Source organism: Odontomachus brunneus, unplaced genomic scaffold (genome assembly GCF_010583005.1).
Source record: "Odontomachus brunneus isolate Ranch 3 - 2012 unplaced genomic scaffold, Obru_v1 Obru_scaffold_012, whole genome shotgun sequence".
Lineage (NCBI taxonomy): Eukaryota > Metazoa > Arthropoda > Insecta > Hymenoptera > Formicidae > Odontomachus > Odontomachus brunneus.
This window is the reverse complement of record NW_022639462.1, coordinates 1,398,463-1,411,646: the sequence shown is the minus strand read 5'-3', so window position 1 is coordinate 1,411,646 and position 13,184 is coordinate 1,398,463. Positions and strand designations below refer to the sequence as shown.

The window sequence follows — 13,184 nt, the reverse complement described above, 5'->3', positions numbered from 1 at the left end:
GCTACGCAACCCAAGGTCAAACTGATGTGATCAGTAAATACATCTTTTTAAACGCCACAACTTTTATCTGAAACATTTTTTTCTAAAATGCTTAGTTTTCGAGATATTTCACCGGTCCGGGACTTTTTGAACACCCTGTATATTATTTTATTATAAGTTATTTAATTACTTGTGCTGTTTATTACTTCTTTATATAACTATTATTAGTACTTTAGTAATAATAAACATTAATTTTGACTAATAATGTTTATACGTTCTATGAGTTCTTCATATCTTAGAGAAGTCTTATTTTGGCTGCGTTCTGAAATTCACTGCCAGTACTGAAAATCTATAGTTCATATTATGTATACTATAGAATTTCAATACTGGCAGTGAATTTTGGAACGCAGCCTTCATATCATTTAATCTTATCTCATCTTATCAACGACGTCATGTCGAACTGGAAACATAGGCCAGACTCTTATTATGGGGACTCTAATTCTGACTGGAATCGATTCCGACAAGTTTCATAATACGTACCCAGATGACAGATTCCTTAACCTCGGATGTGACTAACTTTAACACTAAATATCTCGCTTAGCGAGGCAGAGCGACACTTTTTTCGGCCAGATTCTTTTATTTTATGCAAAAACGCGTCGAATGAGCCTATTTTCATCAAAATCGGAGGATAATTATTCTAAATAATTACCTAACCGGTTATACATTTAACCTTCTCGTACATGTCACGACGCGGAGCCGGCGTTCATATACATATTTTAAGACTCGTCTATAAGAGTCGCCGCACACGAATTGACATAATAGTAACGTAAGACGTACTCTAAAAATGGACCAATCGAGTATTCACAAAAATGGCGACCTTAAGCTGGCCACACACACTTTCCGTAACAGTAACCGTAAGACGTAACGTAAGAATTGACCAATCATGTTGAGAATTGTCGAATTGTAATGTCGCCATTTTTGTGAATACTCGATCGTAATTGGTCAATTCTTACGTTACGTCTTACGGTTACTGTTACGAAAAGTGTGTATGGCCAGCTTTACGGTTCGACGATACTCAAAGTGATTGGTCAATTCTTACGGTACGTTAGTGTTATGTCAATTCGTATGCGGCGCCGCTAATGCACGAAGTAAACTTGGAGTAAGAAATAAGGATAAGTGATAAGAGAGAATAAAAAAAATTCACTTTGCTTACTCCTCCTCTCCCCCTCCCCCTATACTTATAGCCCCTTACACCGGTAGTATTTCTTTTAACTAAGAGAGATACTTTCTTAACTTAACTAAGGGTATTTACGATAATTCGAGTTGGAGTTAGTACGAGTTAGTTTCACTAGGGCCGAAAAATATGATAGTCACAAGCATCTAGTATTTTCATGATTCATGACAACTCAATGTTGTCCGATAAATCGAGTAGAGTAGAGTAGAGTAAGGGCTATCGCACACAAATTGACATAACTGCATATGCATAGCATAAGATCGTATGGACCAATGAGCATCGAATATTAAACATCGAACACCAATATGGCGACTTAATACTCAATGCTCATTGGTACATACGGTCTTATGCTATGCATATGCAGTTATGTCAATTTGTGTGCGATAGCCCTAAGGTCGGTTTTTCCAACCTCTTGCTAAGCTAACTAACAGTTAACTCATACGTCTGTCTTTGTTTCTCCTTTAAATTAGGTAGAAACAGACATAAGATTTAACTGTTAGTTAGCTTAGCAAGAGGTTGGATAAACCGACCCTAAGGGTAGCATAGCGGATAGTATATGTATTAACAGGTAACATAGTTTCGTAAAATATATAACAATATAATATTACGAAACAATGAGTTGTTACATTTTAGAAAAATTAGAAACACTAAATTAAATTATGAAAAGGTATCATGTATTTGTGAAATATCCAAAAGTAGAAAACGATTATTCTAATCTATTATTAACCTATTATTATTGAATATTTCACAAATACATTTCCATAATTTAATTTAGTGTTTCTAATTTTTCTAAAATGTAATAAATCATTGTTTTGTAATATCATTGTTACATATTTTACGAAACTATGTTACTTGATACTGTTAATTCCTATACATATACTATCCGCTATACTACTTTAACTCTATTCTACTCTACTCGATTTATCGGACAGCATTGAGTTGTCATAAATCATGAAAATACTAGATGCTTGTCCTATCATATTTCTCGGCCCTAGTGAAATTAACTCGTACTTACTCCAACTCGAATTATCGTAAACAGCCTAAGAGAGAGGTGTAAGGAGGCTAGATTAAAGCAGAGATTTCGAGAACGAAGCCGTGCCGATAAATATATATGACAGTTGATTTGCACATAGAGAGAAGTCACGTACTACGCGTGCACATGTATGACATAACGCCCAGACAAAAAGAAAGACGTCTCTTTCAACCGGCGATGCGCGTCCACGACGCCGACAAATGAATTTTACGGATAAACGGTAACGCTCGGATTAAGCATTAAGCGGATTACACACGCGCTCCGCATTTATCGGTGCAGCCGATTACGCTCGCTTAATCGGTACTGCTCCGCGACCGAAAATATTTATTTTAATTGACGCAACCAACGGACGTGAAACATGTTCCCCTTACATGGAGAGGGAAAATATTTACGCTAATTAACCTACGTTTGCGCTTGTACTGCCGCGGTTACCTTCTTCATCAAGCCGACAGTGGAATTTCTCACGATGCTTGCAGATTTAATCGTCGTGGTAGCTTCTATGGTAGTGCTGTCGGTGGGGAGCAACGGTCAGGTGTTCGCAACTTCCGCCATTCGTGGCATACGGTTTTTGCAAATTCTTCGAATGCTCCATGTCGATCGTCAAGGCGGCACGTGGCGGCTTTTGGGCTCGGTGGTTTTCATACATCGTCAGGTATCATATTGTTCTACTTAAAATTCCGTATAACGACGTGCACAGCGTCAAGTTAACGAAGAGAAATATCTTTGCATATTCGTCTACTGAGGAGATTAACAAAAAAGAAATAGAAAATATTTATCCTGTGTGTAAATACTGTAATAACACATTTATTCAAATCTTCTTTGCTGAATAAAATGAATAATATGCTTTCCTGAAAAGCAACCGTTTTAATAAAATAAATCTCTGTTGAAAAAAATCCTTTTTTTCCATGTAAAAGTACATATGTTAATGCAAGTAAATATGTCGCCATCATAGTATCTGTCGAATAAAGAGATATTTCTTATTTTTCTAGATTTTCTCTTAGCGTGTCTTACGAAACGTTTTCTCTTCTTTCGCAGGAGCTAATCACAACGCTGTACATTGGATTCCTAGGCCTTATTTTCAGCAGTTACTTTGTGTACCTCGCCGAAAAGGACGCGGTCGGACCGGACGGCAAGACAGACTTCTCCAGCTACGCTGATGCGTTGTGGTGGGGAGTAGTAAGTCTCCCTCGCTCATTATTTACACAACACACAGAAAAAGAAAAGATTCTTGTTTCGAAACTATCTCTGTGCTTTTGACGTGCAAATCTTAAAATAAGATTACATGGTGTTAAATATAGTCAAGCCACTTGCATCGATATCTTTTATATAATTCAACAGAGAGAAATATATTTTTTATTATTCAGAAATTATTTTCACGAATGTGTTTGCGTGGAAAGCGCGAAATATCAGATTGACAATATTATGTTTTTAAATGTCGGAAAAAAATGCCATTATCATAAAAATAATCATATTGCATTTCTTATAAAACTATCATAGCGTTCAAATAAAATTATAACTATTGAAATTCAAGGCTTTAAAGTTCTAATAAAATTACGCATCGTAGCTAAAATATCTATGAAACAACGATCGTCAATTTGAGTATGTTATCAGTTTTAAATGAATATTGATTCCTTTTTTTTTGTGCAACGACATCAACAAAGACACGCGAACCTGCGCTTTCTATTTGTTTACCTTCGTATTTGACTATTCGCGAGGTCGAGTCGGGAACAAGACGCAATAAAGGATTACGTCGCGAATGAATCGATCCCGCGAACGATTCGAACGACCTCGAGGCGGTCGCGTGGCTCATCAGCCAGGCGGAATAATCGCGAGCGACGGCGCTAATCGCCGCGACGATCGATTCGCAATTCTCGTCGCGCGGCGTGCGACAATGATACATTCCAACGAATGCAACCGATACGGATATCGATATACCGCGCGCGTTTACGTGCTCCGATTCGAAGTGCAGCCGTTGCCGTCGCCGCGGAACGCGAGTTACTTATCGGGGTGTAATGCGCTAATTAACAGGATTAATTAATTGAATTTCACTAGCCAGACTGCCGACAGATTTGTTAACTGTTCGCGCGGCAAAACCCTCCGGGCTAAATCTGATTTCATTAGCGTCGCAGGGATAATTTTACACACACACATACACACACATAGAAAAATATTATTCTACTATCAGAAAAGCGATTACTCAGTTTACTTTTCTTCTTCCAAGTGATGGTTATCTTCAACGCAGAATATTTTCTTGACAATAGTCTTAAAATATATCTATCACAGATTTCAGAAGAGTTTATTTTATCATGTTCTCTCAAAAGAAGGATTTATCCTCTTTACAAGAGTATTATAAAACTTTTCCTTTGAAGAGAATGCGGACTCAGCTCTACGTAGTAAACAAGGTCGGTTTTTTCTTTAACTTAATATTTTTGGTAGAAATGTTAAACTTACTATCCTCACTAAGATTCAGAGTATATTTTGAATAAGTTTGATGCTTATGATGAAAATTTATGATTGCTATAAACTTATGGAACTTGAAACAAGAAGCATTTGCTTCAATGCAAGCACGTATTTTTCTGTGTGCACACGCACAAACACATACACACTGGAGAGCATATGTGTGCATATTTACATATTTATATTTATGTATTTTTTCGTTTATTATAGATCACGGTAACGACGATAGGCTACGGCGACACGGTGCCGCAAACGTGGATGGGAAAAATAGTGGCATCGTGTTTCAGCGTGTTCGCCATATCTTTTTTCGCACTTCCAGCTGTGAGTACACGCCGTGAGTCTCAACGGCGGCCAAACGCGCTCCGAGTTGACGCGTGCTCTCGAACTCTCCTCAGGGTATCCTGGGCTCCGGCTTCGCGCTCAAGGTGCAGCAGAAGCAGCGGCAGAAGCACTTCAATCGGCAGATACCGGCTGCGGCGATGTTGATACAGTGTCTGTGGAGGTGTTACGCCGCCGACAAGGCCATCAACAGCGTCGCCACGTGGAACATCTACATCAAGGACCCGGCGCCGGCCGGGCAGCCGTCGACACCACTGGGAAAGGTAATGTTTCCCCTACTGCGAGTTTAGCGGTGCGGAGCAGTAGCCGTTGACTAGCTGTTGACTGTTGATGTTCTTAGCTGCTTATACAATGTCCTTGGGCGTACCGAAGTGACCGTGCCGAGCGGTGGCGAGCCCGATTGCCGTTCGATCGTTCGGATTTATCGCGGACGAGCAAGCGAGCGAACGAACAAACGAACGAACGAACGAACGAACGAACGAACGACCGACCGAATGATTCACCGCGCGTGCGAGAAACGATAGACGACCTAATCCGTCGCGAATCGAAGCGTCGAGGCACGCGAGAGACGGTAGATACGCGATCTTGCCCGCGCGATTCGCGGTCGGCGCGATCCCGGTTGCCGTGCACGCCAACGGATCCGGAATTACCCGCGATTTCGCCCCGACCCGTGCCCGATCGTGCCCCGGGCTAATTGCTCTCCAAGATCCGCGGACTTTTACCACGATTACGTTCCCACGTGCGGTCGGGATTATCGACTAATACCGAGTCACAGAGGAGCCTCGTCGTTGTGTTCGCTCGAGCTTAGCCTCGCCTCGTCTCGTCTCGTCTCTTCCAGTCTCGTCTCGCCTTACGCGCGCTCTCTTAAGCGGATTTGCGAGAAATCAAATTCACTTCGTGTCGTCGACCTGCCGCGCGAATAGCGGCCCCAAGGAGAAATGTTATATGGCGCGTATAATAAAAGTCATCCCTCTCGCTTCGTGGCAAAGCGATCAGCGAGACTGAGCCGTTGAATTTCAAGCTACGGCTTCGAGTGAAACGTTCTCTCCCACTCACCCCTACCTGTGCAGGCAGCTTCGATTACATCTCGCGCATAAATTTCGCACGATAAGGCGGGCGCTGAATAGCGAGAGACGGGAAAGTTAAATACACAATTAATGAATAATGTATTTCTTAAACGAAGCGAACACATCGAAGCCCTCTCCTCTTCCGGGCAAGTCTAAATTCGCACTCAACGGTCGGACGGGTGATCCGATGTAGCCGAGAGCTTTCACGCAGGTTTGGCCAAAAGTACGGAACGTATCTCTGATGATTCGCGGTATAAGTCTCAAGCCGCGCGCGTGGTTCTCGGGCTAATTAGAAAATTACCGAAGCGGAATAAGTGCCCGAAATGTATCACGAATGAGGTCGTTGGGACAAGAAGAGAAGCGAAAAATTTATATCGCGGCTTTAGTTCTCCGTACCGCACGCCAGCCGGCTGAGTTTACATTCGCCTCGCGTACATTTTGGCCAAGACTGTAGATCCGCGCCGCTTCGTGCAAATGTTTGGAATACGTAATAATTTAATACACTAAAGCCGTTGCACGGTTCTATTAGCGCGGCTATTTCCACGGGCCCGTAACACGCTGCGCTGCGCTGAAAGTTATCACGGCGTAATTTCAGTCGCGATCGGGGCACAATTACGGTGATATTTGCGAGGGAATATCGCGTCGTCTAATATTATTATTATTATTATCATTAGTCGCTATCAATTATTATCAATTGTCACAGTCGTGGCGAGTCGGTTTCGCATAGCGACAAACGGTAACAGCGACAGTGACAGCAATAACGACGAAGCCGGCCGTTTATCGTCGTGTTGCTTGTCCGATGACAATTTGGCAGTGGATGGATGCAAGCGGAGAATGCGAATTCTGCTCGATGTTTTCGATGTGCCGTTATTTTACCACCGAGACCGATCCGGACGATTCTGTTCTTTCCTTCTCACCTCTTTTTGGTTCTCCTTTTTCTCTTCCTCCATGTTGCTAGTCACATACGTGTGTTTATATGCAGTACAAGGTGCGCTTAGAGGCTTCTGTACATTATTATTATTATTATTATATCCCCACCCCGCCTTTACATACGAAGTCACGGGAGTTGCGCTTTCGTTCTCACTGGTTCGACTTGGTTCCGTTTCGGTGTGCGTATCTGTAATCGCGAACGATCCCCAACGGTATCAGTTCTTGACGAAATGGTTTGTTTACCCTTTGGAAATGTGCGCTGGGTGTCTGACAGTTTGTTATGCAGCCACGGTGTACAGGTAGAACTCGTTAAACTGAACGCAAAATTCCTCTACTATTTCGCAAACAAACACCAACGAAATTTTCAGTTGTTAATTAAAGAAGATTGAGTGTGAACGATATCGCGCGCGATGCGGTAGACAAGCAGTAATTGCGACATCTACCGTCGTATGTGTGCTTGTACACATATTAAGTCAAACCAAACAAAAACGTTCTCTACCATTTTGCAAATGACCATGTGGACTTTTGGTTATTAATTAAGGAAGGTTAGTGCATTAACGCGCACAATCACACGCACTTAGATTAGGTCACTCTGAGCACAAAATTTCCCCACCATTTTGCAAACAATCACGTAAAATTTGGAGTTGTTAATTGGAAGAAGATTGGTGAATGACCACGCGCGACACGATAGATGAACAGTGATGACGATCGCGTGTGTGTGTGTGTGTGTGTGTGTGTGTGTGTGTGTATGCTTGTGCATCAAATCAAATTGATCAAGAAAGTCCTCAACCATTTTGCAAATAACCACATGGATTTTTCGTTATTAATTAAAGAAGACGAGGACTTTTTGCTCAAATTCGCACTGTCCAGTTCAGATTTAATCAGTAACTCAAAATTTTACGTGGTTGTTTGCGAAACAGGTAGAGAAATCTTGCGTTCAGTTTGATGAGCTTCACCTGCACACAACGATCGTGTTATTATAATTGTCAGACACTCTGTATATATATACCTATGATTTTTTAACAGTATCCTTGATTATTTGGAATGCCGAATATGTGGGGTGTGCGCAGATCGTTCGTTACAACATATCTCGATAAACGTTTTTACACTAGGTTGATTTCGATCAATAAAGTCCTCGTGTTCGCGCGTTTCAATTTTTGTAGCTTCTCTCTGTTTCTCTTTTTGCTCTGCGATCCATTTTTTTTCCTCTAATTTGAATTGCAAACATTGCCGTTTCAACAGTCTCTGACGACTAGTCTGTGTCGCGTTGCATAGATACAAATCCCGTAAAAGGCCGGTCAATAATTTCTGTCGTCAGTTGCTCTCTCACATCTCTTCGTAATGCCATCTGTCCCTCTCTCTCTCTCTCTCTCTCTCTCGTTTATTAAATTTGCATTTCAAATGTTATCGCTGGGAAAGTCCAAGCGCTTGACGTTGTCCCATTGTGTAAATTGTGTAAATTGCTCCGAAATATACGAATCGAATAACAAACGCGCGATATTTTTTACAGCGGCGCTTGATTTCTCGGCACGGCTATGTTTGAGTTTCCATTTACGCCGGCGATTATTATCGTCGGCGTGGCCATTGTGTTTCCATGTTACTCGTGCGCCACAACGTGGCCGGATGTTATAAAGCGGGGCAACGGCATGATAGAAAATGCGCGCACGAACGTTGCGCGCGCGCGCGACACGATTTTCGCGGGCGCCGCGGCATGCATGTGCCGGCGATAAATCCGAAATCGTTAGCGACAACATTTTGACGTACGTAACATATACAATACGAGACGGGACGTAGTACGAGCCGTATCGGCACATTTCACTCGTACGCTCGATTAACACGAGGCGACGGTGTATTTCGTGGTAGTAGTAGTGTCTCCATTTTGCATCTGCTGCCAAAGTTCTCGAACTGTTCTCTGTTCGAACGAAACCCCGTCCCGGGGAATTACCACAGTCGGTACGCGACTTCGCGCGATTACGTCACTTATTAAAGCGCTATAGCGAAAAAACGACGATCAGTGTGATGATTTAAATGATGATAAAATTTACCTAATATATATTTCAGTTGATTTGTGTAAAGAAGATGGTATGTAAATGATTTATATTTATTTCCATTCTTATATACTCTCTTTTGCATGTTTATTTTTTTCCAACTTTCTCATATCACGTTTCTTTACACGTTTCCGTTACACCGTTTACGTCGAACGTCTACCTCTTACATTTCTTATATGAGCCGAAGTCACCGTACTCACCGTGTCTGGCTGAATGTGTACGATGTATTATCACGCATATTAAGAGATATTCGACGCGCGCTGTCCACGAAGAACGGTGTTTCCGCAGCACACGCTTAGCTTTCACGAAGACGGCCGCTCGACTTTAAGAGCTGAGCCTTTGCCTTTGGGGTGAACCTTAACTCGGAATTTTAACGCGGCGAGAGAGTGTACGGCGCGAGACCAAAGTGTTTGATATCGTCTCTACGGATTTAGTTGTCGAGAGGACCGAGGCTCTGTCGAATTTTGTCATGAAGCTAAGAGGAGGAGCAGCTTCTCGTGACATTAGTGCGCTGCTCTTTGGTTTTAGCGTTGCGTGACTTTTTCTCTGTCAGAAGGCGACTCAATAGCGCGCAGTATCACAGGTGTATCGACAACGTGGTACACCGACGACACGCCGCTATTGTTCCTTTTAACGAACGGAACGATTCATGCGATCGAGAGAGCTGCTTCCTTCTGAGCGAGCGCGGCTTCGTGTAAGCTTCTTAAAGCTTGCCTGAGGAGGAACGACGTAATCGCTTTCTTTTTCTCTTTTTCTCTTATTTCATCATGTTTGCGCTTCTGTAACTCTGATTGTACGATGTATTCTTCTTGTCTCCTTGCCGTTGCGTTATCTCCGCGGATAACGATCGGCGATGCAATGAGAAGTGACTTGACTTTACTTAGCAACAGTTTGTAGTATGCATGCGCTTGAATTATATATCTATTTGATAGCTGTGTACGTGTGTGTATGTGCGTGCGTGTGTATGCGCGTATGTGTATGTCTCCACGTTGCTCTTTGTGCCGGCATCAGTCTGCAGAACACAAGATCTGGATCTTGCATTTGAGTTTGCAACGCAAAAACGGGACGGGAGTTTACGCCAGTCGTGCCGCACGGCGATTCGTCGCGCAAAAGGCATACGGAAAACGGAAGCCATCCGCGCAAAGTCGAAAGATACTTCCCGAGAGGCTCATACATCAGAAGGGGAGACATTTTCCTCTTAAGTAGTAGGCACTTTATATCTGTTTTCGACACTCTCGCGCGGATGTTTTTGAGCATTAGGGTGTATGGGATTTCAAAGAAAACGATTAATAGTAATCGGTAAATAATTGATGAACAATTAGTAAATCTTCGTACACCTTGATACTGGATCCGAGGATCCGAAGGATGCCGAAAACTGATGAGTGCCGTGAGGAGTGCTGTTGAGCGTTTTCCTCTACATGGAGTATTCCTCGAGAGCTCAACTGAACTCCGCCACTTTCGCATCCTGCTAATCGCGGCGATGAAAAAGTACGATACTAACGTGGGTGTTGGAAAAAAAGTAAGAAAGCAAGAGGAGAAGAGAGAAGAGGAAAGTAAAGGAAAGAAACGCGGATCTACGTTTGCGCAGCAGTTCCCCGTTCGTAGTCGCGATCGCAATTAGCGGAATGCGTTGGCTGGTTCGGTGGAACGTTTTAGGAATACCTGCCTGGTCCGGCCTGTGATCGATGTTCCGCAAACGAGCGGCAAGGAGAACGCGCTCTTGTAAAAACGTGCCCGGCATATCGCCGGGGGAATCCCCGGGGACTTTTCCCGACGATGCTTCCACGTTTCAGTGTACGTCTGCGCCGAGTGTCGGGGAGAAAGACACGCGCGTTCTATTCGAACGCGACATCGCCGGCGCGACTGGCGTAATTTCTCGCAGCAAATACCTCGTTCGTGCTGGACGTACGTACGGGGACGTCCCGCGGGAGAGATGGTCGCTTCTGCGTCGGAAATACCCGGACGATGACGATGGGCTCCCCGTGTCGTCGTGTCGAGAAAGAGAGCGGTCGAATGGCCGGCCAGTAGGGATAGTGCATGTTGTGTTCGACGTGTGTTGTAATGGGAGGGCACCGGGGGTTCAGTCTCTGATGATCCAGGTGGCAAAGAAGGCGAGCGTGCTGAAGAGGCGGAAGTCGCGGAACCGGATGGACGTCCAGCAGCAACAGCAGCAGGCCCTGCCACCCGTTACGATTTCCGGCGGTATATCGGCCGGCGCCGGCACCGGCCAGAACGAGAATCAGCGCCTCGACAACGAGGGAGACGTGGTTTTCTACATGGAGGAACCTAAGGCGGGCACGCCGAATCGCGCGAGACGTGACAATCGGTGAGTGATCGCCTCGAGCAGAAAGAAATACGTTGGGATGCCGAAGTAACCGGGACAAATTTCACCTTGCATCCACCATTCATCCTTTTGATGAATTGTAATTTTGCCGGCATAAGATGAGAATATCAATTACTGGGCACTAATAATACTGGTACTTGATCCTGGAGATTTTTATTGGCCTTTAAATATGAATATTTAAACTCCTGATATATATATATATATATATATATATATATATATATGTTGAGTATATACATGTACTCTATGTCGAAAGTTTCATATTTAAAAGCCAAGGTTACATTCTAAAACTTTTTGAAGAAAATTTTACTGAAATACGAATTCATCTATTCTTTATTTTTATCGTTCTCTCCAGTTGACTTGACAATATCACTCTCGTGTTTAATGCTGTTATAATTTCTTAAATTTTCACTTAACCTTTACACTACTTACACCTTCTCCTTATTTATTTTGTTTAATTATACTTTCTTATTTCACTCAATAAATGCTATATCGTCCTTACATACAATATTCCAAACTCTGTCCTTCCATTTTTTCTACTCGATCTTTTCACTGCTCTTTTTAATTTCTCTTCAATTTTCTTCCTTATTTCTTTACTTTCATTACTTCACTCTATACTTTCTATTGACTCCATAAAGTGATTTTTTCTCTGACTTTTTTTTCACTTTTTATGTATCTCTCTCAGTTTATATCGCCAAAAAATTTTCCATATCCTATATCCTTTTTTTTATCATTTGCACTTCAATTTTCTTGCATTCACCATAATCCTTGTGTTATCTTTTTTCCATATACTTTTATTTTACTTCCTGACCCAATTCAATGAACAAATCTTTTCTCTTCATTTTTTATATCCTCTTCTTCCTCCAGCCTTTGTGTACTTCTGTCTTCTATTATCTGTCTTCTATTATACATTTCCTCTACCGATAATTTCCTCTACATTACTATATTAATTCAAGCTTGTCTGCATTATTTACACTATCCTAACTACACGTTCCTTATGACGCCGTGACCTCTATTATCTATGTATACTTTTCCGCCCTGAATCGTGCTTTTCCACCTAACGCTTTGTTTCGCCTTCACTTATACATTATCTACGCACTCATTCCTACTAATTTCCCCTATCTGACCCCACGTATTTAATTCAAGAAATAATTCCAAACTCACGCGCCATGTTTAATCAAGCACACGCACACTTGCACGTCATCTAATCAAGTTCGAGTTAAGCACCAGTGTTATTAGTATTTGAGTATTGGTACTTTTGGTAAATATTCCGTATAAAGGACCCAGCTCCAATCACTTTGCTTTTGAGATATGTTATCAAGGACATCATTCTGAGTAACCTTCAAGTGGTTTTAGTCGGGGCTCGTTGTTTGTTAAAAAGTTATTAACAAAAGAAGTTCTATAAAATGAATGTTATTTTTGGACACAGTATACATTGAAATTAGACATCGTGTATATGAGGAATTTAATTCTCTTTACTTTATATAATATTTACTTAATATTTATCTTTCAATACGACCGTGTTTATCGTGCTTACCATTTTTAGTGTTTACATTAGTCTTTCTAGTACTCTTGGCGAAGCAACATGTTTCTATACGAGTTCCTTTATTTAACGCATAATTTAGATAATTTATTAACTTATTTGTGTGATAAAAAAGTAATTTTATGTCAAATCAAATGTCCAAAGTGTAAAAACGTTGTGCAACAGCAAACTGCAAACCATAATTTGATGTTTCACTGTACAAATAAACAT

General features: G+C 42.0%; 1 protein-coding gene across 6 annotated transcripts in view; it reads left to right on the top strand.

Moving 5' to 3' along the window:
• The window catches only part of LOC116840819 (potassium voltage-gated channel subfamily KQT member 1), a 73,169-nt gene that overhangs the window by 30,011 nt on the left and 29,974 nt on the right, over positions 1-13,184 (top strand). For 2 of the 6 annotated variants that reach the window (XM_032808047.1, XM_032808044.1), the window contains exons 5-10: positions 2,723-2,898; positions 3,282-3,422; positions 4,914-5,024; positions 5,099-5,305; positions 9,101-9,121; positions 11,172-11,413. In XM_032808047.1, the coding sequence (XP_032663938.1) occupies positions 2,723-2,898; positions 3,282-3,422; positions 4,914-5,024; positions 5,099-5,305; positions 9,101-9,121; positions 11,172-11,413 (898 nt within the window). The remainder of the gene's footprint in view (positions 1-2,722; positions 2,899-3,281; positions 3,423-4,913; positions 5,025-5,098; positions 5,306-9,100; positions 9,122-11,171; positions 11,414-13,184) is intronic. The other 4 variants (XM_032808050.1, XM_032808048.1, XM_032808045.1 and 1 more) reach the window with 3 other exon arrangements.